The sequence below is a fragment of the Coenobita brevimanus genome, chromosome 91, assembly GCF_032717465.1.
Source record: "Coenobita brevimanus isolate Jiangsu-jjx chromosome 91, ASM3271746v2, whole genome shotgun sequence".
Lineage (NCBI taxonomy): Eukaryota > Metazoa > Arthropoda > Malacostraca > Decapoda > Coenobitidae > Coenobita > Coenobita brevimanus.
The window spans coordinates 4,345,642-4,372,978 of NC_137044.1; the positions used below are offsets into that span (position 1 = coordinate 4,345,642).

At 43.0% G+C, this 27,337-nt stretch overlaps 1 protein-coding gene across 1 annotated transcript in view; it reads right to left on the reverse strand.

Moving 5' to 3' along the window:
* The window catches only part of LOC145411855 (uncharacterized), a 48,616-nt gene extending 21,503 nt beyond the window's left edge, over positions 1-27,113 (reverse strand). Inside the window, 2 exon segments of the mRNA XM_080281813.1 lie at positions 26,096-26,744; positions 27,096-27,113. Coding sequence (XP_080137939.1) covers positions 26,096-26,744; positions 27,096-27,113 — 667 coding nt within the window.
* Between the last annotated feature and the right edge of the window lie 224 nt (positions 27,114-27,337).

The window sequence follows — 27,337 nt, forward strand, 5'->3', positions numbered from 1 at the left end:
TCGGTGTAGCTTTGTTTTGACCGTGTCGTGAGAGAGAGAGAGAGAGAGAGAGAGAGAGAGAGAGAGAGAGAGAGAGAGAGAGAGAGAGAGTCTTTCGTGGAAGAATGAATACTTTATTGCAAAGACCAAGAGAGAGAGAGAGTCTTTCGTGGAAGAATGAGTATTTTATTGCAAAGACCGAGAGAGAGAGAGAGAGAGAGAGAGAGAGCACCAAAGGATTCTAATATATGGGGAACGTAAGTAGAGCATGAAGGCAGACACACAAAGTTGCTCGTCTGTGCGTGGGTGTGCCTGTGTGTATGTGTGTCCAGCCGTGAACCGGTGTATAGTTTCGTGACTGTGATATCACACTGTGTGGCGACTATCGATATTCCTGCGGATGTGCGATACTACCAAGCGTGCAATAAGTCAGTCGTGCATGTATTGATCTTTCGGCATGTGGAAGACGACGACCCACTTGCAGCAGTCACTGAACATATCCAGAACGATGACGAGCATTTTTGAAACAGCAGTAAGAAGCTTAAACATGTAATATGTGGGTCGTGGTGGGGAACTTTTCTTACATGCGCGTGGATCTAGTTATTATATGATCATTGATTCCATTTTGCTACTTCAGCGTTGCAGTTGCCATCGCTTGGTGTTGCCAGTTTGTTGTTAAGGAAAACATTTACGTGAATTTTACTTTGCAAGAAAGTAATAAACATTTGTACTTTTTAGAGTAGTTTCAGGTAAAGCCCAAGAAGCAAAAAGCACCTTCGTCGACCGTGTTCTTGCGTCGTGCAGGCATAAGTCACCCGGCAGACCGTCAGCAGTCATTACCGTCATAGTCAGTAGCTGTTGGCTTGTGACACTCCAGCGAGAACTAATCAGGAACAAACTTATCCACTGGTTAAATAATGCCGCTCAAAGTGCTGTTGCATACATTTTTTTTTTTTTTTTTTTTTTTTTTTTTTTTATAGATCATATCAACCAGAGGAGTCAAGGTCCCTCTTGTAAAGTCAGGTTCAGTCTTGTCAATTTTGGCGCATTAAGTTCAGTTTAGGGCTATTCGGGGTTGTTTCCTTCCCATTCGTGTCATTTTATGTACAAATAAAGAGAACCCAGCAAAACTTGTTCCTTCCAGGTATAAGTGAACAAAAAGGAAACCCAAATTCAAGAGCAGGCGGGATTGGCTGAGTTGGTGATGGGATATGGGACTTGCAGAGGGAAGTATATGCTGTGAAGATGTGTGTTGTAGCCAGGCTGGGAAGGTGTAAGTGAAAAATGGAGGGAGCAAAAAATGGGTGGAATGGGGAAAAGGGAAAGCATGGAAGAGGTGGGATGGAGTAAGATGTTGGTTGGTGGTGAAACAGGATAGGACGAGTACACTCTTTGTATGACTAGCGATGTTTATATATCTTGTATTAAAAAAATGCACCTATATATATGGCTAACTACATGACTTGATGTTGATGGTGGGAAGCAGCTAGTCACAGATTTCTCTTAGAAGTCTGATAGGAATTGAGATAGGAAAAAAAAAAAAAAAAAAAGAGTGAGGTAAATGAGAGAGGGGTGAGTGGTTGGTGAATCAGGGCGGAGGTAGTACACCCAGTGAAGATGAGCATTGTAGGCAAGCATGGCGATAGTTTAATTCAAAATTTTCTAGTACAGCAAAGCAAATACGAGTTTTTTTTTCTTAATGGCAGCTAACGGCGCATGTAATACTCTTGTTCGACCAAGTGCCTATATGTCGCACAAAGGTGGCTGAGAAACTAGGCACCCCACAAAGAAATATTTTATATATATATTAGCAATGAGATATGACGAATTAATGAGGACACACTTCCTTAGCGATCGGCTTACTTTTTCATATTACATTTTAATAATTTTTTGTACAGTATACCAGTATATAATTTCACTCAAGATAGTTTGCATTAGTAACACACGAGAGGATATTGAGATGAAATATCCAATGATAGAAAGGAGGTTATTCGGAATCACCCAGACCAACAAAAACACGACCCGAAGTATAGCCTTGATGTTGTCTTGTTCATTTTATTCTTAACTTCTGACGATTTATACAGCTTACGGTAAGACTTTTCAAATTCGAGAGGGTAGATATAACCTTAATCGGGAAAATTTTCAAACTGGAGAGGTTTGCTATAGTCTTTTAAAACGGTAGATTTTTAAAATTAGAGGGGGAAGATGTAGCCTTTTAAACGGTAGACTTTTCAGATAGGAGAGGTTAGGTATAGCCTTTTAAACGGCAAGAAATTTCAAACAGGAGAGGTTTGATATAGCCTTTTAAAACGGTAGACTTTTTCAAACTGGAAAAGTTAGAATTAGCCCTTTGAACCGCCTTTCCACACGAGAGGCCTTTCCCAAGTTGAGTTAAATCATCTAGTAGCAGCAAGACTGAGAAAATTCACCCACATTAAAGAGGTTACGATGATTTTATACCAACCTCCGCGTTATGGCGACACTCGCTTCCATAAGTTCCTTTTGCAACAGCGACTGGAAAGCATTTGGAGAAGACCCTTGGGTTATGGCCGTGTGGAGAGAACGGAGAATGAGAAACTGACTTGGAGTGTGTTTTGTGTGTGTGTGTGTGTGTGTGTGTGTGTGTGTGTGTGTGTGTGTGTGTGTGTGTGTGTGTGTGTGTGTGTGTGTGTGTGTGTGTGTGTGTGTGTGTGTGTGTGTGTCGGATGGAGGGGAGAGGAGAAGAGGGAGACCGAGGATGAGATGCAAGGATGGGGTGGAGAGGTATACGAGGGGGGGGGGTGAGGTGGAGAAGGGTAACCTGATGACTGAGGACAAAGTGATGGATGCGATTCTTTTGCAGCCAATCTTACGGAATTTAAGCGTCTGGCTATAGTTAGATTTAATCTTTTAACCCCCTTTCCTTACGAGAGGCCTTTCCCAAGTTGAGTAAAATCGTCTGGTAGCAGCAAGGATGAGAGAAAGTCACCCACATTGAAGAAGTTAAGGTATATAAATTTCCTCCTTATGACAACACTCGCTTCCATCAGAGAAAGATTTTATTCCCTTTGCAGCAGCGACTATTAAGAGAGAGAGAGAGAGAGAGTGGGGGGGGAGGGAAAGGAGAAAGAAATTACAGCACAGGAGCCACACCCGTATTAAGTTAACCCCCTTCTCTCTCTCTCTCTCTCTCTCTCTCTCTCTCTCTGTTATATATATATATATATATATATATATATATATATATATATATATATATATATATATATATATATATATATATATATATATATATATATATATATATATATATATATATATATATATATATATATATATATATATATATATATATATATATGCACCGGTATATATGTCTGAAGGATCTTACGGAATATCAGTAAAATCTGTTTTAACGAAATCAAATAATCAGACTGACTTAGGCTGCAGCATGAGTTCGAACTCGCGTCCTTTCAAGCAGTTGATCACATCTTAAACCACCTAACTATCTCCCCATATCTAGGCGCTCCAGTGCTATGGAACCATCAAGAGCTGTGGCGCTGTGCTTGAACTACTCCCATTTTTCCCAGCTCTTCTCATACACCCTCGTCCAGAGCCTGTCCAGGGTGATTTATGATGCATACACTTTAATCGTTGGCCGCGTCATCATCCCTACGTGCAGCCAGTTCAGACCGCCTTCGCCACGTACGCCTGAACTTTATCTCCACCTCACTGGCTTAAATCTTTCATAGATACTAAATTCAGAGTACACCAGATTTTGTCTAATTACAGGCAGTTATACTTTGATTATTGAAATTCTGTCCAGTGAGTGTTAACCCCTTGAGTACGGTGATGTTTTTATTTAATTCTTGCTATCTTCAGACGATCTAGTGTGGCTGATGAGAGATTTTCGAGTCGTAAGGGTTAGTTATAACCTTTATTAAAACAAAGAGTGACTCATTTACTTGTTTACAATTCTGGTGGCCATTGTGTTTCTCTTATACAAGCAGTCTGGAAGGCAGTGAAAGTAATTAGGAGGGTAACTAATAGCTGGGGAACTAATGAAGGCACGAGAGAGAGAGAGAGAGAGAGAGAGAGAGAGAGAGAGAGAGAGAGAGAGAGAGAGAGGAGAAACAGGTGGGCTTGGGTGGCGAGAGAGAGGTATACATTATTCACCCCTTAAACTGCGCAAAAAAGGAAAAGGAAAGAAAGAAACAAGTCTTACATGACAATGGTTGGGAAAAACAATAACTCAACATAAGAGAAACTGCATATCTTGAGCGTAACCGAGAGAAAGAATTAAGGGAAAAAAAAAACGCAGGACAGAGTAAAAAGTTCGTCTGATATTTTACTTTTTCTGCTCGAGAGTGCTAGAGAGGGACGCCTTCATGTGGTGGTACAGATACTGTCATGTGGCTCTACTGCCTGGTTATACAAACGTCCTTCATTTCCCTGCCGCCCAGAATGAGGATGTTAGACTGCAGTAGGAGGGAATCTTAAGTCTGCTGTCCGCTGGATTCACATGTCTGATGAACCTCCTCCTCTTCCTCCTTCTCCTCCTCCTCCTCAGTTTCCATGGTTGACTACCCTCCTGTGCTGAGAGAGGCATGGCATTTTTCTCGTCCCGTATGTAATTTTCTTTTAGAGGCATCAGGGAAGAAAGTGACGATCATGCTACCCGTGAATGAAACCGTCTATCGATTTGCCAGGCGCCACGAACAACTCCGAGTCATGTCACCTTGTCCCCTTGCATCAGTCTGCCTTTCTTCCAACACGCACCCCACTTTCGTACGCTAAGAGAATATTTTTGCTTCTCTTGATCAGTCCGACTTTTATTCGATTCCAACTAATGCCAAACGATTTTTTCTCTGCAAGTTAGAATAGGAGCCTGAGTGTTGATACTGATATCATTAACCCTCTCAGGAGTGAAGGCAACTGTAGTATTCCGTTCAGCTAACGCCAGGCTATTTTATTCAGTTGAGGGAGACTTATGTGTGTGAAAGGAGTTGAGTATTATAGATCCAAAACACACACACACACACACACACACACACACACACACACACACACACACACACACACACACACACACACACACACACACACACACACACACACACACACACACACACACACACACACACACACACACACACACACACACAGATAGGATTAGCCTTGTAAAAAAGCTGCTGTCAATATGAAAGGCATCAAAGGAGTTCACGCAGCCAATGAGAGAGAGAGAGAGAGAGAGAGAGACTGATCGATTCATTGATCTTGTGTCAGAGTAATGCAGTAGAAAATGCAATAATACCTTTCGAGTGATATAGGACATGGGAGGCTACGTTGCCTGCCCTCCTTACCAGTTTATTTGTGCATGTCCTAGGTTTCATTTCTGCTATTCGTCGATATAAAGTGGGGGAGGCGGTGGCTGAATCTGTAGAGAGGCGGCCTGCATGCGTATTGGACCCAGGATCGAATCCTGGCTGGGGTAGGGAACAGTTTAAGGATTTGAATTTCATAATAGCATAGTTTACTGATCTACCAGAAGACCCGCCGACATGTCGAAAAAATACCCCCGCTAATACCAGTACACCAATCCCGTATGAGTCAGCCCTAGCGTTATGTTCAGTATGAACAGTGGGTGTTAGCGCCGAAGTGGTGAGATGTGGAGGGGTGTAGGAGGAGTACTGGGCCTTGGAATAGGGGTTAGAAGGAAGATAGGAGAAGTACAAGCCACAGATAGTAACGCGGAAATTGTTGAAACAGACAGTGGCATGGTGTAGGTTTACTTAGTTGACTTGGGGATAGGCGTTAGCTTGTGAGCGTCCGCCCCACAGACTGTAGCTCCTCGGCGGGCTCGAATCCATCTTTCTCGAACGTCCTCGAAGTGGGCCAGCACTATACTGACTGAGCCACGGAGACGCCGGGAATAATACAAGCAAAGCGTCCCTCCCCTCCATCCAACTTGTTCAGAGTGGTGGGGTGGCGGGGATGGAGTTCAGGGCGGGGGCCTGAACTCCCCCGCAAGATTTGTATTTTTATTTCTTCGTATGGTACGGTAATCTCATATATATATATATATATATATATATATATATATATATATATATATATATATATATATATATATATATATTTAATATGAGGATGGCACGTTAATCAGTCGATAAGTATTAAAAAAAAGTATAAAGAGCATGTGAGATAATATTAATCTTTGCTGTGCGAGTGGCCTTTCCTAAAATGAATATGATTGCTTGGAGGTAACAAGAAATAAAAAGAAAAAAAAGAAGTCATCATCACAGTGAAACCCTTGCTGGTAGTAGAGATTTTTTTTTCCAACCTTTCCTATCTGAGAGGATTTTTGCATGTTGAATAAAATCATTGGAGCTAGGAAGGAAGCGTCATTGTAGTGAAGGGAATAAGATGTACGAGGAGTATGCAAGATAAATCCCTGAGGAAGAAGTGCTTAGGAGCCTTGTAAGTTCGTCTGAAGGCCGGCAAAGAAGGATATAGCCATGGGGTCAGTGACTCTTAATATCGTCTTAAGGTCTTTAAAATAAATTACAGGGGACGTCATCGTTGTGAAGGAGCTAAGGTGTATTGTGCAAACTAAATTGCTAAGGAAGAGGCGTTATGGATCTTTCTAAAGTCACGAAACCCTGGTCCAAGGTGAAAAAGAGGTCAGACTGGATGCAGGGAGAGACGGAGCGGGGCGTTGTCGGGTGCCAGAAGGCGGGGTCCTCCTGGCATGGTTGTATCAGTTTACCATAATTGCTCCCTCGTGGTTTAGTATTCTGTTGCGATATGTGGCCGTATTCTGGTTGCCATAGGAGACTGACTAGGAGAGTGCATGTGAGTGAGGTGGAGGGGTGGTGAGGGAGGAGGAGATGATGAGATGGGCGGGGTGGGGTGGAGAGGTATATGAGAGAGGGATGTGAGTTGGAGAAAGGGCAGCCTGATGGCAGAAGACAGGGTTACAAGGAGGCGATTCATTTGTGGCCACCCCTTTCGTGATTAAGTGAGTCTGAAGATGTAGAAATCCCTCCTAAGATTTTAAAAAAAAACATGTTGAGGTAGCAAGAACATTGAAAAAAATTATATTCCACAATTGAAGAGGTTAACACTGGGCAATGGGTATTCTTTCGGTGTGAGACTGTGGTTATGACTTTTGTCCAGCCAGATGTAGTATTAAGGGATGAACAGAAAGTATATCCCATTTGTTTTCATCTGACGAACTAGGGTACTCTTACTACTTTATTACTATGTCGTGGTTGCATGGAATGCATTGTCTTTCAGAAGAGGCAGGAATTAATCACGATTACCAGTCAGAGCATCTCTCCATCAACTGAACTGAAAGAGGTTAGGAATGTTTGTTAGATCTGAGTAAACTTGCGCAGAAATGGAATGGTCAGTACGGCGCGTGATGTCCCAAGGTGATTGATTTGTTTTCATCTGAATATGCATATGATGGTGATACTGAGTTTAAAATGTCAGGCAAGCGGTATATGACTTAGCTTCCTCATAAAAAAAAATAAAAAGCTTGGAGTAGAATCATCGGGCAGATTGCAATAGCCATAAAATGTGTTACGGACTATTTCGCCCAGCGTGTGCACCTATTTTGTGAGCAACTGTACAGCGATATTTTTTGCTCTTTTTTTTTTTTTTTTTTTTTTTTTAAAGATGCGAATTAGAGGGGCAATCCCAGATATATTTATTCCCTACTTCTCCCGCATTTCCATGCCATCGGAGTTGCAACAAATGGTGATCGGTGAGGTCACTATATTCCTAAGCCCCACAACTTCCCGTTTTAGTCTCCTGTTATGAACCTCCTGTAATGTGAAGCGTTATTTCTTGAAAAAAGTTAACTGTAGCAAAAAATTATAATAGTTTGGGATTATCACATAACACTGCTTTACTAAACATTCATCAGTAATAACAGCAGTTGCTGGAAATTCTTTAAAAAAAAAAATACTGGTATGTGCAGTTTTCATAAAACTGAAACCATTACCAGAAAAATGTGTTGATTGCATCGTTCGCTTCCTTAGTAATAAAATAAAATAAAATATCGGAGACTGCATGCATGACATGAAACCATGCACCTCACCTTAAATAGTATAGGTAATATCATAGCACAGTATAGATAAATTTAAAGAAATGTTTAATAATCACATGTGACAAGTAGCAGCCTATAAATAACTGAAATGTAGAACTAAAGTTGCTTTACTTAGTGCAGTATTTTATGAACATCAAATTATTACTGAATTAATCCAGCTGTATGAAAGTTATGAGGTTATATTATTACGAATCTCAGTTGAGAACACTTGCATTTTTAATGCGGGCAGAGAAGAAACTGAAGCACCCGCATAGTACTTTGCGGGTCGTGAAAGGCAACTAAAAGGGTCGACATAAACTAGAGCCCTCTTCTCTGATTGTACTAGCATACTGATATGGTGACCTCACTCTCACCAGTTATGAGGAAAATACCCTAGGAATTAGAGTGGGGAGATGCATGGGTTGAGTAGGGATATACAGCCCAAATTTCCCTCGTTTCTGATTCCGATCCTGAAAGAGATCAAAGACCCCAGATCTAAGGCAGGCATTAAATACCCCCGTCCTATGCCAGAAAAGCGAAAAAGAGTGATGATGATGATGATGATGAATAGGCGATGATGGTGTGGTGCCCTTTAAATGGACACAGAAAAGGACCCTCATACATTGGTACACACAACGAATGTATTGTTTGGTCTAGTTAGCCTCCTTTGTGAGCCGCCCTGTCGTGTGTATTATCGGCTCCACTCCACTCCTCTCCACCCCATTCACTCCACTCCACCGCCTCCACTGGCAAGTTAACCGGATCACCTTGATGTACACACGGAGGGCAATGAATGTACTGTATACCAAAGAGCACGCTTCTTACCGTGAAGGTATCTACAGTATTACCGATTATTATTAATATTATTATTATTCATTATCATTATTATTATTTTTATTGTTATCATCTATTGGTTGTGTTCTTCTTGTTCTTTTCGCTGTCATAATATTTGTGGTCATGGTTGTGGTAGGTGGTGGCGACCATCATCCACTCACTTGATGTAGTGCTGCGTACTTCCTTAGCTTTTATCATTCTTTTTCTGTGCCTGCCCTCCTCTCTTCCTATTTCTCCTATCTTTCCTGTCACTTCTTATTCCTTTTCTTTCCTTTACAGGTGGCTTTACATTGAGTGACAAGCCAAATGGTTTCCTGTAAGCCAAGAAACCATTTACAACGCTGGGTGGTAACCATATAACCAAACTATACGTGGTCCCTACGTGTCAACAAGTGGGTTGGTGGAGGGTTGGTGCCCCTCCCTGTAAAACAACTAACTCAGTGTCAAATGGCCACCCTTTACGGGATTATGGTGTCTGGCAACAGATAGATAGAAAGATTGTTGTTTTCTATATTATCTTCGGTGAAATATGTATATCAAGCATGCAAAATTCTTAAGAAATGTATATTATCTTTTAACTCCCGTCTGGGGCAGTGACATGTAGTCTTAATATAAAAAGAACGCAGCAGGTTTCCAGATATCACCATATTACCATCACCAATATCAACATCATCGTCGCAAGTCGTTCATTCATTCATTACTTCCTTCTCGATGCTGAGACTCATTGAGAAGATCGACTAGTTGTGTACGATCCACCGATGTCTTCCGGGGCAAGGGAATGCAGTCCCAACTGTTTCTGTGTTGCTACATCCCAGGGTCAATATTTGAAGGGGGTAGGGAGTCTTTCTTCCGGTTCTGCCCCTTTTAGACCACTTTAACCTCTTCACTGCTATGGTCCCTGTTTTTTACATATTCTCTCCACCACCAGACCATTATATTAAGTTTAGGAGAGGCTTGGTGCAGTAAAAATGTTGCTTAAGACTGTAGCTAATCCCGTCAGTTCGATGTCTCCCCTGCCTACACACATAGTCAAACATTTGCATTTATTCTTTTACCCCTGTTACCATAGCAGCGTTCAAACAAGCCATAAATTACCGGTGTTGAGTGGCCACTATTGTTCGCAAATCAGAAAAACTCCGCCACATGTGCGTGTCGGGTCAGCGGTTGTGAGAAATAATATATGGAGTGCTGTCATTATGCCTTCGTCCCCCCAACCTGACCTTCCGCACGCCTCCGCCCTGTTCTAGTATACTCCACCCCAGTCCGCCTCATACTGCTCTACAGCACTATTTCACTCGTACCCCGATCAATTCAACTGTACTCTACACAACACTACTGCACTGCATTCCAGTACGGTCCACTCCATCTCTAACCACTTCATTCTATCCCACGCCAACCTACTCCATCCCATACCATCCCACTTTACTTCAACCCATTCCACCCCACCACATCCCATCCCAGTCCATCCCACTCCCACCCACTCTGCTCCATTCTACTCCTACCCACTCCACTCCATTCTACTTCTACCCACTCCACCCCACCCCACCCGACCCCACCCCACCCCACCCCACCCCCACTCCCACCTCACTCCACCCACCCCACCACACCCCAGGCTACCACACCCCACCCCACCCCACGCTACTGCACCTCACTCAATGCTACCACACCCCACCCCACCCCACCCCACGCTACTCCACTCCGCTTAAATCCACTACACCCGACCCCACCTCGCCCTGGTCCTCTCTGCCCCTCCCCGTTCCACTCTGACCCAACCCATTCTACCCCACTCCGCTCCTCCTCGCTCCACCCACCCCACCCCACCCCACCCCACCCCACCCCGCTCTACCTCACTGCACTCCGCTCCATGCAACTCTTCACCCTCCAGCCAACTTTACTCCACTTAGCCCCACACCATCCCAATATCCACTAGGGCAACAACAATGGTCAATTTTCAGAAGACATTTACATGACGAACAAGCGAGGCGACAAACAGGCATTTCTCTCTCTCTCTCTCTCTCTCTCTCTCTCTCTCTCTCTCTCTCTCTCTCATTTATCCCGTTCATTCTCCTTTGACTCTGTTCTATCCTTTTATTCTCTTATTTTTTTCTTCACCCCTCACATCGTCCTCTTCGTTTACTGTCTCCTTTCTCACAGTCCTCCTTTCATTCTCACTGCTCACTCCTTACTCCTTTCATTCTCATTTCTCAGTCCTTTGCTTGAACTACTTCCTCACTTCCTTTTCAGCTTTCTCTCATTACTTTCAGTTTCTCCTTCCTTTCTCTTCTCACTCCCCCTTTTATATATTTTCAGTCTCTTACCTTCGTCTATCCTTTCACCTTTTTTAGCCAGTTTTAATCATGAACTCTCCGCCGTGTTTGTTATCTCATTTCATTCCCTGTTCACTTCTCTCCATTCTCCTACTCCCTTTCCATTGTCTCCTTTTATTATTATTCTCTCTCTCTCTCTCTCTCTCTCTCTCTCTCTCTCTCTCTCTCTCTCTCTCTCTCTCTCGTCTGTGTGTGTGGGGGGGGGGTGTAGGCGTGTGCAAGGCCGATAAGTCTTATTGGCCTTGGGTGTATGTAGGTGTTTGTGTCCAGCTCTAGCAAACATACATGCAAAGCACCCGCATTATCAGCACTTCACTTCACTTCCACTTACCCCTAATTACCTTCTTTGCAGTTTCTCTTACGCTTCCAAGTCTTGTCGATGAAACTTAGTGCGTTACTGGGAATCCATTTTCACTGTCAGGTATTGGGCCTTATTCTTGTTGACTTAGATTTCATAACACTTCATCCTTAGACCACACTACTTCACTCTGCCCTAAGCAGTCTAGCTACATTCCACGATATCATCACCCCATTCCTCTCCAGCCCATTCCACCTCGCTTCATTCCTATATAGCCCGCTCCATCTCAAACTATCTCACCCCATCCCACCTCAAGGCACCTCACCTCACCCCAAGCCACCCCGCCCTAAGCAACACCACTTCACTCCACCCCACCCCACCACACGCAACCACATTTACGCATCACACCACACACCACACGCAACCGCATTTACGCATCACACCACACACTACACCACACCACACCACACCACACCACACCACACCCTACACAAACCCAGCCAACCCCACGCAACCCAACACCACCCCACCCCATTCCACTCCACATCTTCCTACTCCGGCTGACCCTCTTTTTCCCTCAGCCAATTGTACCTCACTTAACCCCACACGACCCCACAACCAACTAGGGCCACAACAATAGCCAATTATCAAGAGAGGTTTGTGTGATGGATGAGCGAGGCTACTAACAAGCACTTCTCAGTTTTTTTGTTCTCCCCATCCTCTGTTTTCTCTCCTTCATTTCACTTTCTCCTCTCCCTTATCCCTTCCATTCTCCTTTCGTTCTTCTATCTCGTTTTGTTCTCTTCTGTCATCATTCATTCTAACCCTTTTCACGCATTTCTATATCTTCACTCTCCCTTTTTACTCCTCCTTTCATTCTCATTTCTCACTCTTTCGCCTGAACTGCCTCCTCACTCCTTTTTCTGCTTTCTCACACTTCTTTCACTGTCTCCTTTCACTCTACTTTTTTTTTTTCGTTTTCTTTTGTCTTCAGCAACGCTTTCTCTCTTCCAGTTTCCTTGTTTCTTTCACTCTGTCTTCACACTTTCTCCTTCCACTCTCCATTTACTGTCTCTTCTTCACCACCTACTGTGTCGTTCCATTCTCTCCTTTTATTTGCCTTTCACCCTTCTCTTTCCTTTCACTATCTCCTCTCTCTCCTTTCACTATACTTTCATTCTTCAAATTTCTCTCTCTCTCTCTCTCTCTCTCTCTCTCTCTCTCTCTCTCTCTCTCTTATTGGCTGCTATCTGAAACTCTCTGATACCCTTGAAATTGACAGCAACCTTTGTATCAGGCTAATTCTCTCTCTCTCTCTCTCTCTCTCTCTCTCTCTCTCTCTCTCTCTCTCTCTCTCTCTCTCTCTCTCTCTTCCCTACAGCTCACTTGAACCAACTCTGATAACTCAGTCTGACAACAGTGTTTAGTGGGAAAAATGTTTTATTCCAACATGATGGTTTAGATTTAGGGATGGAAAGGTGCAGACACAAGAGATTAATAAAGCTCAGAAACAAGAGAGCATTTGAAATGGGCGGATACTCATAGTTCTATGCACATTACTACATTCTACCAGTTTCGAACGTTTTCTGAGTACAGGATGGAATGTAGTAATGGGTAGAGTAGTATGAATCCCCTCCCATCCTAAATGTTCTCTTTGTTTCTCTGCCCTGTTCATCCCTTGCTTCTTTAATTTTTCCATACCTATATTTTAACAATTATTTTAGATGAAAAATTTTCGCTTTCCAGTTTATGATCTTTCTGTGGAAGCTGGCTGCAAATTACTCATAAACTGTGGTATAAAACGACTTTTAACAGCATAATAATCACTACCGCAGTTACTGATACAGTACGGTACCGATAACTGCACATGTGGAATGGGGCAACACGAATCCGTGGAATTGTGTTTACTCTGAGAACAGATGCGAGTGAGAGAATATTTTTAGGCAGTAACTCCCGCATTGTAGATCAGTGCTGTTCTAAGTACCATAAGAAAAAAAAATCCCCGGTTGTTAAGCAGCGTTTTCGTGCGTTAACATGCTGGTGCACGCCTGTTCGTTTGAAGTTACGACTGATGAAAAAAGAAAAAAAAGAGTGAAGACCAAGATCGATCTTTTTGCGACCCGATTTCTAGAGTCCTACGAGGGGAAGCGGGACTTTGCGAGTAGCTTTGCGCTTAAGTAGGTGAGGTCTTGTAGTTCGTATTCTTCAGGCTGAGCGTCGCGTGCCGCTTGGTGTAAGCTCCCCTATAGCTATGTACGGGACGTCATTGAACCATCAACATCATGGTAATCGCTACCGTGATTACCGACACAAGCCTAACCGCTTTTCTTTTTCTCCCTGTTCTCTCTCTCTCTCTCTTTCTCTCTCTCTCTTTCTCTTGTTAATTTTTTTTTTATTAATTTCTGCTGAAGCAAACACGCATTTAAAGCACTCACATTACCAGCACTTAGGTTCACTTCCACTCACTCAGATTACTTTCTTGTTCTGTGCAGTTTATTTTCCACTTCTAATTGTTTCCGATGCAGCTGAGTGCGTTACTAGGAATCCATTTATACGTTCAGGTAATGGGCAGTAGTCTCAGTGTCTTAGATTTTGCTGGACCTCATTGCATGTTACTCTAGAACATCCTCTTGTATGTTGATCACGCAGACTACGTTGATAATAACTAGAGGTAAATAACGTACAGATTATTAATGTGTAATATGCACAATAAATCTCTGGAAAAGAGGTGCTGCGGTGTCACGTATCCCAACAAAAATACGGTTTAATAAGCACTGCGGAGTCGACGTGATCACACTGCTTGCATTACTCCCTAACTTTTAACCCTGCATGTATCTGTCTTTTGCTTTTTACCCACAGCAACATTCTGTAAGGTGTGGCCACGAACCAGTGATCTCTGTGTACTTCTTCCCTGCTCAGTAACAACCTCTCTTCCCACGACACACCACCCTCATGATACATGCACCCACTTTATCTTTCGGTCGACTTGTAAAATTGAACAATATATTTGTTTATAGATATGCATTTCATATCCTGGAACATGAAAGTTTGCTACTTTTCCAAGCATCACAAACAGCTTCAACTCTAACCTGTTATTATTATTATTATTATTATTATTATTATTATTAATAGTAGTAGTAGTAGTAATAGTAACAGTAGATTTGTAGTACTTTATCGTATAAGTAAGAAGTTCAGCGTAACTTTTCTGAATACAGCCAGCCTTAGATTGATTCAAAGTAAAAGCTCTCAGACTTCCTGGCACCACTCTGACTCAGTAACAAACGCATGCACCTTTTTTTATAACTTCGTGAGATCCCCAACCCCCTTCACTCCAGTTGATGGCCAGGTGTGGTCAAACTGGAGGGCAGGTATCACTCATTCCTACCTCCTAACCAAGACATAGAATTTCATGCACCCACAACTTAGTATTCAGGCTCTGGGAATGGACGGGTAATATTAATCCTAATGTAACCCAGCTTGACCAAAACTCAACCCAAATACCGCAGGGCTGTCAATATGTCCACGTCATCCCGTAAACTTTGACTGCGTGCTAAGCGGAAATAAAGTGACGCGTGCGTATAGATTTCAGATATGCACGGCTTCAGACTGCGCTAAGCAAGTAACTATTGTCGTGGCGTGGGAGGCTATCTAACACCCTTTTCTCTTTTTCTGATTCCAAGCGATAAATTTACGTGCCGTGGTATTATTCTTGTGTGTGTGTGTGTGTGTGTGTGTGTGTGTGTGTGTGTGTGTGTGTGTGTGTCTGTGTTTACTTCGTAACCCAGAGCTCGGCATTTTATCACATTCCTGCTGTGGCCTGAGGATTATATTAAGCTTAATAAAGGCTTTTCAAACTGGAAGAGTTAGATACAGCCGTCATTATGAGGGGACTCTCCGAACCTGAATAAAATCTGGGTTAACGTGGGAATAGACTGGATAAATAAATGAGAGAATATTTATGTATTATATACAAAAACATCTGGTAACAAAGGTTGCTATGGGGGCTCAAGGCCAAGCGAGAACACGACTCAGTCATGCGACTTCACCTACTGCGGGACAGAAGTTTGCTTCATGTCTGACCTCTTCTGCTTTTCATTTCCTTCTGCTGGCCCATTTTACTAAGCTGACAGAGATTTTATATGTTTCTTTATCTGTAGATGATTCTGTCTGACATGTCAGAGAAAATTGACGGACATGCCCATGTATGAAGTAGGCGCTGTGCAAGACTACGCTAACTTTTGTCTCTAAAACGCTATTCTAGCTTCTTGTGTTGTATGTTGGCGCATCACGGGAAGGTGACCTTGCAGAGCCACCTCAGGGCATGTGTGTTTCAACCCAGTAATGTCCCTGTCCCACAACACACCACTCTCCCTCATTATACTCCTAGTCTTGTCCCTTTATCTTGACTTTACTTTGTTATTCTTGGTCTGGGGAAGTCGGTGATGCATTAGTTAGCACATCAAAAGAGATCTGTTCCCGGCTGGTCAGACTGTTGGACCAGATTTCCCCCTTGTCCATATTCACCTAGCATTATAACTGGAGATCTTGATGTAAATCCAGATCTTACGGGTAGTAGTCTGTGGAAGATAGGGACAAAAAAAATATAGTACGTTAATGACCCTCATGGAGTGTGTGTGTGTGTGTGTGTGTGTGTGTGTGTGTGTGTGTGTGTGTGTGTGAAACGATTTTATAAATGCAGAATATAATCCTTGGACGGCAGAAGGAGTAAAATAAGGAAAAGCATCATCCAAAACAGGTTAATTTGTCAGCTTTTAACTCCGTCATTACGAGGCTTGTTTCGTAAGCTCACCCAATTCGTACGGCGGTAAGAGAAAGGATAAAGAGAGCAATCGTGCTGAACAATTAACTTCTTCGCTCCATGGACGTCCTTTTCAATTTATTTGTTTTCCGAGACGATTTTTATTCAGCTTACGGGAGACTTTTAGAACGAGAGGGATGAGACAGAAATCATTACCCCCTACACTACCAGATACCCTCCAGTAAGTTTAATAAAATCGACTACAGTTCGTTCATATTAACTTGACCTAGATTTTCGTACATTTGCAGCTTGTTTCGCGTAGCTTAGTGGCAGAAAGACAATTTTACGACCCTACATCCTTTCAGTAGCACTTCGTGACATCCTTCATATTCTAGCGTAAATTTATTGTTGCAGCTCTGCATTCAAGTTTGAGAGATCGCAGTTTTAGGCCAAGTTAGAGTAAAAAGAGCATAGTGTTAGTCCTTTAAAAAACAATACATCACCTGAATGAAAGGTTTAATGGCAACTGGTTCAAACCTCATGACAACGAGGGGATCTTAGCAAAACAAAATAATATCGTCTGGCGGTAGCAGAAATAAACAATAACAGAGGTGATCACACTGCAGGGACAAACAGACCAAGATGCAGGAAAGGTAACCTCGCCAGTGTGATGCCTGATTTGTATTACTGTGACCGCCAGACGATTTTATTCAGCAGGGAATCATGTCGCATTGAAGAAGGGAGAAACAGTCCCCATCTACCCATCCTGTATAATTATCTTCTTTAATTGTTGTTAAGTCTGCATTGATTTCATTAGGCTTAGTAAATGCCTTTCTCAGTGAAGGTGTTAAATGCAACAGCCAACAACTATGTCAACCAGTTCGTTACAGTTCCTTCTCTCTCTCTCTCTCTCTCTCTCTCTCTCTCTCTCTCTCTCTCTCTCTCTCTCTCTCTCTCTCTCTCTCTCTTCTTCCCTTGTCCTTCCTACAAAAACAGTTCTTACTTACGATGCAGACTTGATCGTAAGGTTGCTTTTGAATCCGGGCCCTGAAATCCTCCACTAGGCTTGCTTAGCTTAATCCTTTCACTACGATAACTTTCTTCTCATTTTGCTGGCATTAGACGATATTATTCAGGGTCTTTTCGTCGGAGGAGGGGTTAAAAATAAACTCTTAACTCCATTGCTACGCGAGGTCTCTCCAAAGCTGAATAAAATCGTCTGTTGGTAGCAAAAATTAACTATAGGAAGTCGCCATCAGAGTTAAGTAAGAATGAAGCAGGAAATCGCCATCAAAGTAAGAATGAAATAGGAAATTGCCATCAAAGTAAGAATGAAAAAGGAAATTGCCATCAAAGTAAGAATGAAATAGGAAATCGCCATCAAAGTAAGAATGAAATAGGAAATTGCCATCAAAGTTAAGAAAGAACGAGATAGGAAATCGCCATCACAGTAAGACTGAAATAGGACAATCGCCATCAGAGTTAAGAAAGAATGAAATAGGAAATCGCCATCAAAGAAAGAATGAAATAGGTAATCCCCATCATAGTTAAGTAAGAATGAAACAAGAAATCGCCATCAAAGTAAGAAAAATAGGAAATCGCCATCAAAGTAAGAATGAAACAGGAAATCGCCACCAAAGTTAGTTAAGAAGGAGATAGGTCTTCGCCATGAAAATAAAATAGTTAACCCTTGCACTGCGACGACGTCCTTAAGTCTTTGCAACATCTTTTGATTTCATTCGTCTTAGGTACGTAGGAGTCAATGAGTGTAACCCGTATTTAATTGGCAAGACTTTGTTAGTTCTCCCTCTTTCGATTTTTTCCTTTTGAATACTACTTCACCCCATTCTTAAGTGGGAACAGAGATCGGGATGATGATGATGATGATGAATGGTGATGATTAATGATGATTGCGTGTGTATTGGTTCGTCCTTCCCTATGGTCCACAGGCAGTGTGAGCAATTAATACGGTTGAGAGAGAACATTTTATTAATCACCACTACAGCGATTTGAGCATCCCGCAAGCTAATGGCCACGTACTGCCGTCTGGAAGAAGAGAAAATGTTGCCAGCTCGAATTAGGTAAACCGAAATTTTATTTAATGTATTTTGAGATCTCAGCGCTGTATATTGATTAACTCGAAGAATATTATCCGCATACTATTTGACAGTGTTTTCGAAATAGCTGTTTGTGTTTGAATGTAGGTCATTGTAAGATTATCACCCTGTTTATGTCAGCGTGGTGGAGGGGGAAAGGGGGGAAGTTAGCCGAATATGAGGTGGAGGGATGAGATGTAGAGGTACATGAATGATGCTGGTGTGAGTTGATGGGAGGGTAACCTGATTGTCGGAGGACACGGTGACATGGAGGCGATTTGTTTGTGGTTACCCTTTTCTGGATTAGGGAATTTTGTTGCAGATCGATAGATGGAGATAAACACAGACAGACAAACGGATAGAAAGATATAGGCAGACATAGATAGATGATAGGTTGACATAACAGAGTAAAAAAACTTCTCTTTTTCACTCTAAGAAGCGGCGGATTTCCCTAAACCGTGTCCTAAATATAACCTCGCCAGGTATGTATTAATCTGGAGACTGAAGTGAGACACGTGTCGTAGTCGAATATTGAGCCACAGTTTCTTGACCTCGTAAGAGAAAAAAAGGATGCTAAATTCTTTATTTAGCTTTTTTCCTGTTGCGTTCATCCATCGTGATTATATCTGAGCCCAGTTATTATTAGAATTCCGGAGTCAGCTTATTTAGCGAAATATGCCGTTTCAATGACTGTGACTGACTGGATAGAATCATGGTTGTTAAGAAAAAAAAAAAAATGATTGGTCGTCCCTGTCGTGACAAATGTTTAACAGAAAAGATAATTTCCTTAAAAAAATAAACTCGACAGAACCGGTAAAAACCAAATAAAGCTAAGCCCGGATGACCTTGGAGCAATTCTGGCCATGTCCCGCTGGACCTTTGAGCTGAATAGGTCAAGAGGCCTTCCCGGTATCATGAATCGACATTGTAGGCATATTTGTGGTTTTGGAATTTCTGGAACGGTTCTAATTTAAATTCAGGTTCTTAGAATCAGATGGAAAACATTAAAAAGAGACTATTTTTATTAGGAATTAGTCACATTTTACTAGGCACCAGAAACTTGGAAAGCACTAAGGAACGCATTTACTGAAAGGTCTGTGTGTGTGTGTGTGTGTGTGTGTGTGTGTGTGTGTGTGTGTGTGTGTGTGTGTGTGTGTAATTCACCGGGTCGGTCAGGATCACTTGATAGTCGTGATGGTCAGCTTTTACCCTCCCGGAAGGGAGCTGAGAGCTCATATAGTCCGATCTAAGGGCAAGGCTGTGACCTTCACACACGCACACACCCGTCTCCTTGCTCAAGGGGGACAGTAACCACCCACTTCGTCAGTGAAACTTTTCGCAACCTGAGCGAGGCGCGAACTCCCGTCCACCAGTTGGCAAGTGGGAACGTTACCACTGCACCAGTGTGTGTGTGTGTGTGTGTGTGTGTGTGTGTGTGTGTGTGTGTGTGTGTGTGTGTGTGTGTGTGTGTTCGCGCGAGCTTTGTATGTAGTTTTTATTCCGAGACTCAAGAATGCCTCCGGCACTCCCTAGATCACGCGCCATTGGCGCTCACTTCACCATAATTAGGGCCCGTGCTTCTGATGACCCTGGGATGGATTCTGCGCACCAGTCCCCCTCTGATACTAAAAGAGGTGATAAAAGCATAAACTATATTGTTTTTGCACATGAGACGGGGTTTTGATGTCAGGGATCATAGCTGACATCAGATACTCATAAATCTAGTTGTGTTTGCCAAATATGGCTCATCAAATTTTTAGGTTTTTACCAGCAAGCAGACAGCAACATTTGTGTTTTGTTTCAGCATCCTGAATTAAAAGAAATGTCATTCCTAGTTGCTGAAAGTTTAGCATAAATGCGAGGATACAGGTTTTATTATGTGCGCATGATATATCCAGAGCCATACTTTACTAGTGCTTCACAGAATCCTGATGAGGGGTTTCCTTGTCCTAAGTACATTCATCAGGTGTGACCAAAATGAGACCTTCATTGTCAGCTGTGATATCAACTTCATCACTACCAATTCCCTTAGTATGTAGTATCTTAAAATTTTTTAGATGATTTGCTCTCCAGGAGTACCACTAAATCGTATAATAAGTGAGTGAATAAAGTATGTGTAAATTGGCGAAAGGAAAGAATTTTAGGAATAAATGTTAGTACGGATAGTATGTAAGACAGAGTGGAGTACAAAAATAGACGCAGTTAACAAGAATATATTGTGGTTGTCTGGACACGTGGAATGCATGAAGATTAAAAGGTTATCTTCCTGGATCCCATAACGTATTCTATATTTCATTCATGGTACTTTCTGGCAGTTTTATCCTGTTTAAAGAGACGGGGGAGGGGGGACTGATATATTATTCCCTCTCCCCATCACTAGAAGAAAGTTTGCTCGGTTGTAAAATTGGACGTAACGAGAATAAACCAGCTGGATACGTCAACTGATTCTCTCTCTCTCTCTCTCTCTCTCTCTCCCGTGTGTGTGTGTGTGTGTGTGTGTGCGTGTGCGTGTGTGTGCGCGTGTGCGCGCGCTCGTACGTGCGTGGATGCTTGCCCTAGCGAGAGATAAAAGCAATGAGGGAGTCAGGAGGGGAAAACCGAAAATGTCATGGACTTGTTGATCTGAAAACTTTTAATTCTGGAAAGATTTTTAGAATTAGACGAAGTAAATACAGCCATTTAATTACTTCAGGCCTAGACACCTTAAGCTGAGTAAAAATAGTTATGTGGTAGGAAATTATACCGACACGTTCCGGATTCAAGGGGGTTAAATTGTATCGTATGCGAGTTATATGTTTTGGATGTAAATTTGTAACAGTGAGTGGACGAAGAACAAAATTACAGCCGTTTCCTTCGTCGTGAGAGCAGGCTTCCACAGCTGTCAAGATGTAACAATATTGTATCAAATGTTAGGTAGAGTTGTGGACAACACATTGTCTAATACAGGTTAATATTGCACAGCTGAGAGGGGCTGGCTACATTTTTATGTTCATACTGTACAGTATATGATCTTGTTTGATATGATGCGTAGGAGGAAAAATGAACATGCAATAAATGTGAAGTAGGCTCACTGAAACAGTAGGGGAACTCTTGTTCCCCACTTTACCATTGCGAAAAACTATTGCTCAACTTTATTCGAAAAATGTTAGAACTCATACACAATTTTTTGAAAATGGTTGCTTCCAAGGGACGCATTACTGGTTGTTGAAAGTCATCGTTTCCTATCTCGTTCTTTCTAGGAGGGAAGTGAATCATAGCTATCCCCGCAGCCGTACGTAATATTGTAACCACTTGTAAACCAGTATTATGTAAGTGTGTTCTAAATAGGATGTAAGTTTGTTGAAGGGCTACGTGATCTTACCTAAGGTCCAGCTACAGGATGGCTTACCGGGATGGAACATGGATGAGTACAGTTCATTAGTAAGGGGATCAGGGAAGTCAGTAACTGGATCAGGCAGGTCAGAGGGTGGTGGATCGGTAGGAGGGATCATAATTGTATCAACTCGTGACTGGGAAACTGGGTCTGTGATACCTGGCACAAACAAATCCTGAATAGTAACGTCCCCTCGTGCCGGTAACACATTGATATTTTCGTCTGCCATGATTTGTACACCTATTAGAACGTCACCAGGACAGCTAATCCAGGGTGTAACATAGAATTCAGTAGTGAATGGATCTGCTGAATCATGTAGAGAAATTTGAAGCTAAGTTTTGCATATAATGTCTAAATATGATCCATCTACAGTGCACAGATTTCGATCGGGCTCACGGAAACTAACATGTTTCAGTCTGTTACATTGAATTCTTGCTAACGCCTCTTCAGAAAATAAGTCGACGGCAGAACCTGAATCCATAAAAAGTTAGACATCCCCCTGACCGCAATTTACCTCCGCACAACTACCCCTAAGTAGTGTAACGCACGAACACTACTGAGGGGCAGTTCATTGTGTTGGGTAACTTCTATGTTGGATGTTTGCGAATGTCGCGTTGCTCCTCCCCCAACCGACGACGTGCAAGGTAACGACACTCCTCGATGGTATGAGTAGTCTAGTCCTTACGATACTCAATAAGTACGACGCAGTCTGGAAGGTGTACGCTGACGCGGCTCCTGACGATTTCGTCCGTGTTCGCGAGAACAGCTCGATTCACGGTGACCAGCTATCCCACTGCTGCCACCACTTGTTAAGCCAACACTCATGGAATGTAGGTAAATCCGAAATCCAGTGCTATATTACGGATATATATTTACACAAGAACTGGACAGGTCTTTTCCCCACCACGTCACCTCTATATGCCCGGAGAGTCCGGTGCGCTCTCTCTCTCTCTCTCTAGTAAAGACAGTATGTAAGCAGAATTCAAACTGTGGCAAGTTAGGTAAGGGAAAAAGGTCACGTATCCCTTCAACACACTTACATACTACTTAGAACACTCTTACATACCACTAGTTTACAAGTGGTTTATATATATATATATATATATATATATATATATATAAAATCTACTAATCATTTTTGTACAATGTAATGGTGTGTGTGTGTGTGTGTGTGTGTGTGTGTGTGTGTGTGTGTGTGTGTGTGTGTGTGTGTGTGTGTGTGTGTGTGTGTGTGTGCGCGCCCATTATGTGAGTGCAACAGATATAGCTTTTGATATGACATGGTAATTGTGACCTAAATATGAACCGTAATTGCTATAATTGGTTGGAGCTGTGCCCGTGTGTGTGTGTGTGTGTGTGTGTGTGTGTGTGTGTGTTAGGGATATGTCGATAGTATCGATATCGGTATCGGCAGTATCGGCCTTTTTTTTTTGTAGTAGCGGTATCGGCAAGGTAAATAAATGACCGATACTCCGATACTTTTCTTTGCCTTTTATTTATTATTCACACAAGCAGATTAACAGCTTAGCAAAACATTTTATTATTCCGACTTCTTAAGGTCATAATTGCCACTTGGTACTTCGGCATTGGGTCAACTAATTAAGATCATGGATACTGAATTACTGACCTCAGCTCTGCATGCCATGAGAAGTTGCACTCTAAGGGTCGCTACTCTCCATGTGCCCATCAGACAGGTGGATGCTGGGTAAAAGTTCACAATATATATATAGTTTCAGTTTCAACTCTGTGAGTCTATGACTTTCCTTTTCGTCTTTTTTTTTTTTTTTTTTAACAGTACCATGCAATTATAGGCCTATAGTTACTTCCAGCTTCCCCTATTTCTAATATTAAAATACAAGTTATTCTATACTTTTATAATATAACCTTACAGAAGTTACACATTAAACGCAGGGTAATCAAAATAAAAAAAGTCTCGGTATCGGTATTGGTACCGGCAAAGTATCGGCCATTTGTTAGTATCGGTATCGGCTGAAAAGTGGGTATCGGTATCGGTATCGGCCAACATCTTGGTATCGGCACATCTCTAATAAACACACACAGTCTCTCTCTCTCTCTCTCTCTCTCTCTCTGTCAGTCCGAGATTCGTAAAGATAAGGAGGGATGAAGTTTACAGATCAAAGGACTATAGCTATGGAGTAGGAGGAGGCATGGTTGGGAGGTTGTGTCGTGGTCTGGGGCAGTGTCTGGGTGCTTTTCCTGCCACTGGCACTTACATGCATTCCTGATTGCCCTTTATCCACAAAACAGAGTCTCCGCTTTTTCTGTTACACCCCGACTGTCATTTGTTTGGTTTTCACCAAAGATTCCAAATTCCTTTTTAGCCCAGTTGAATGTCGAGTGTATTCATATTGGAAGGTAAATATACCTAGTAACCAGTGAGACTCATTCCTGCCTCATAACAGAGGCTTGTGGAATTTCACGTAACCATGACTTAGTATTCAAGTTGAGTGTGGCCCAGCTTCGTCAAATGAAAACATGTTAGTTATAGTTACCTCCGCTAAGGAGGTTATGTTTTACCTCGCGTTGGTTTGTTTGCCTGACTGTTAGCAGGATTACTCAAAAAATTATGAACGGATTTTTGGTGGAATTTTGTGGAGGGTGGCCATGGGCCAATGAAGAAATGATTAAATTTGGGGGCGGATTCGGATCCGGATCCGCAGTATCCCGCACAATATCTCCAAAAGTTCTCAGTGAACTTCAATGATATTATGTGGAAAGGTGGGCCATGGACCAAAAAAGAGTTGATTAAATTTAGGGGCAGATTCGGATCCGGATCCTAAATCCACGGATCCGGATCCTTTTTAACGACAGTGGCATTGGCGGAAGTATGCGCTGTCTGAGCGCTTTCTAGTTTATTCTGGGATTCACTTCTTTCCCAATTAATTCTTCCTTCCGACCCATTGACAAGTCCCAATATAGTGTGGTGATTTCCTTGTCAGTCACATGTAGAAGACCAAGGAGGTGGAGGGTTGTGAGTGTGTGTGAGAAAGTTAGGTATGGATGTTGAGGACGTGAGAGAGTGACAGGGTGCCGAACTGCATGCGTGGATATGCAAAAGACAAGAACCTTTCTCCGTTTTCATGTCGTTTGTCGTTGAACTGACTTCACAGGTGTATGTGAAATGCATCAAAATGGAGCAACTAATGTGTATAGGCTAGATCTCATTTGCTTCTGAGGTAGAGCCAATACTTCGGAGAACTTGAATGATGTGTAAATTATTAGGAGGCCATTGCATTTGATAATTTTCCTACTTTTGTGCTTTTTCTTTCTGGATCATGCTGCCTCCCATCTCTTAGGTCGGTATTACGGTTTCGGTAATGCGATTGTTGATAGCGAATTATGGGAAGGAAGGGCGAGAATGGGAGATAGTGTTTAGAAGTGACTGGAGGAAATGTTGTTGAGAAATTTAGAGCTGGAGGGGTTTTGTCACAGCAACTCGGGTGGACTCTGGGATTAGGCAGCAGATAGAAACTTGTGATGGTCGAGGACGTAAAGCCCCTCTTTACCCTCTTATGATTGGGATAGGTCTAGCAGTGCTTTCCAGCTGGCTCCTGGCGATTTTATTCAGGTATAAGAGTTAAATATAATCATTTGTCAGCAGCAGGGATAAAATAGTGAAGGTCTTCGATAGAAATGAAGTCAGTGAATATACAGTGAGGCTGGATGAGGAGGAAATGGAAAATGTGTGTGCGTTTAAGTACTTGGGCAGTGTGATGAGTAAGGATGGAAGTTTAGAGGATGAAGTGCTTGAAAGGGTGCAACAGGGAAGAAAGGCTGCTGTTTCCTTGAAATCAGTGATAAGAAACAGAGAAGTGAGCATGGAAGTGAAAAAGCTACTACATGACTATTGTGATACCAACTCTAACGTATGGAAGTGAAGTTTGGACCTTGTTGGAGGGACAGAAGTTAAGAGTGACAGCAGTGGAAATGAGTTATTTGAGAGGAGCCTGTGGAGTTACATGGAGAGACAGACTGACAAATGAGGAAGTGAAGGAGCGTTGTGGTGTGGATGTGGATGTGACAGGAAGCGTTAGGAGAAATAAACTCAGGTGGTTTGGACGTGTGGAGAGGATGGAGAGCAAGAGGCTGATGAGGAGAGAGTATGTGAGTGAGGTGGGGGGGTGAGAGGGAGGGAGAGGCCAAGGATGAGATGGAGGGATGGAGTGGAGAGGTATATGAGAGAGGGGGGTGTGAGCTGGGAGCAGGGCAGTGAAATGGCGGGGGACAGGGCGACATGGAAGCGATTTGTTTGTGGCCACCCCGTATGGGATTAAGGCATCTGGCAATAGATAGATAGATGGATAGATCTTCAGCAAGTCGCTAGAGTAACTGACCTATGAGAAGACCGACGGTGGAAAGGAGTGATGGGAGCCATGAGACGTGGTAAGCGCTGGCCTCCGGGAAGGCGTTGCGCACGGCCACGTAGATGACGCCATAGCTCTTGATGAAGCCCACGATCCAGACGTTGATAAAGCAGGCCGACAGCGCCACCACCCACCCGTAGCCGCCATCTGGAGTAGTGAAGGGGATTGGCATTCCTTTGGCTGCCATTGCGGACAGCCGAGGACTGCCCACAGATGGAAGAGGGCTGCCCACAGAGTCCCGAGGGCTGAACGCCCTGCCATCGCGAGCATGTGTTCCGTCGTCCCCGCCAATGTAGAAGGATGCAGCTTTGAAAGGTTGGTGTCCCCGGTCGTCCGATTCGCCAGATGCCAGGGAACCGTTTTCATGCGCCTCCAGAACTGGCTGAAGACGGACCACTGATGATTTAGGGTCCATAGAGTTCATTATGGCCCCGTTGCTTTGTTGAGGGAGAGTTGTGAGATCTGGCAGGGTGTTGCGCTCTGGTTGCTCCTCCTGGCCACTGGAACTCATGCCCACCCCTATGGCTAGGTGCAGCGCCGCAACCTCGTCCTAGCTCAGGGAAGTGTCCAGCGTTGATCAACCTTCTGTCGTTGCTCGAGCGGGACTGCTCGCGACCTTCTACCCCAGCATTGCTTCCGACACCGCGCTTGTGCTTACATTTTCTCGCATTTATACAAAGAAGTTCACTAGCGTTTTCCTCTTGGGCTCAGTTTTTGTCAGAAATATTTAGTTTTACGCAGAGACGTTCAAAAATCACAGTGAACTACAACGAATAAAGCTCAGAACTGTCACTTAATGTACAGTCATTGTCGTCATGGTAGAAAAGTATTAATAATTGCACATAAGAATTTTTTTGGTATAATTACAGCGAATTGGTAACTGAGAGTTAAGCTACAGCGTCACTGTGTGTGAGCATATGCCTTTCCATGGCAAGGGTCATCTTGCTTGCTTAAGTTGTTTGCCGCCCACTGACTCAGAGTTGGCCATTCCAGCGACAGTTCTCCCGCCGCTCACACCCTCTACCCAGGACTGCAGCGGGCAACTGACTGGCAGGCGGATGAAGTTGAGATTTTATATACACGTTCGGAAACATCCGGGCGCTTGCGCAGCTATGAGCTGTGATTAGTACATTTATCGGTACAGTTCGTGATCCCCAGCAACACAGATATATATGCCAGCTTTGTGAAGTATTTGTGAGGTGTGTGAGTGGA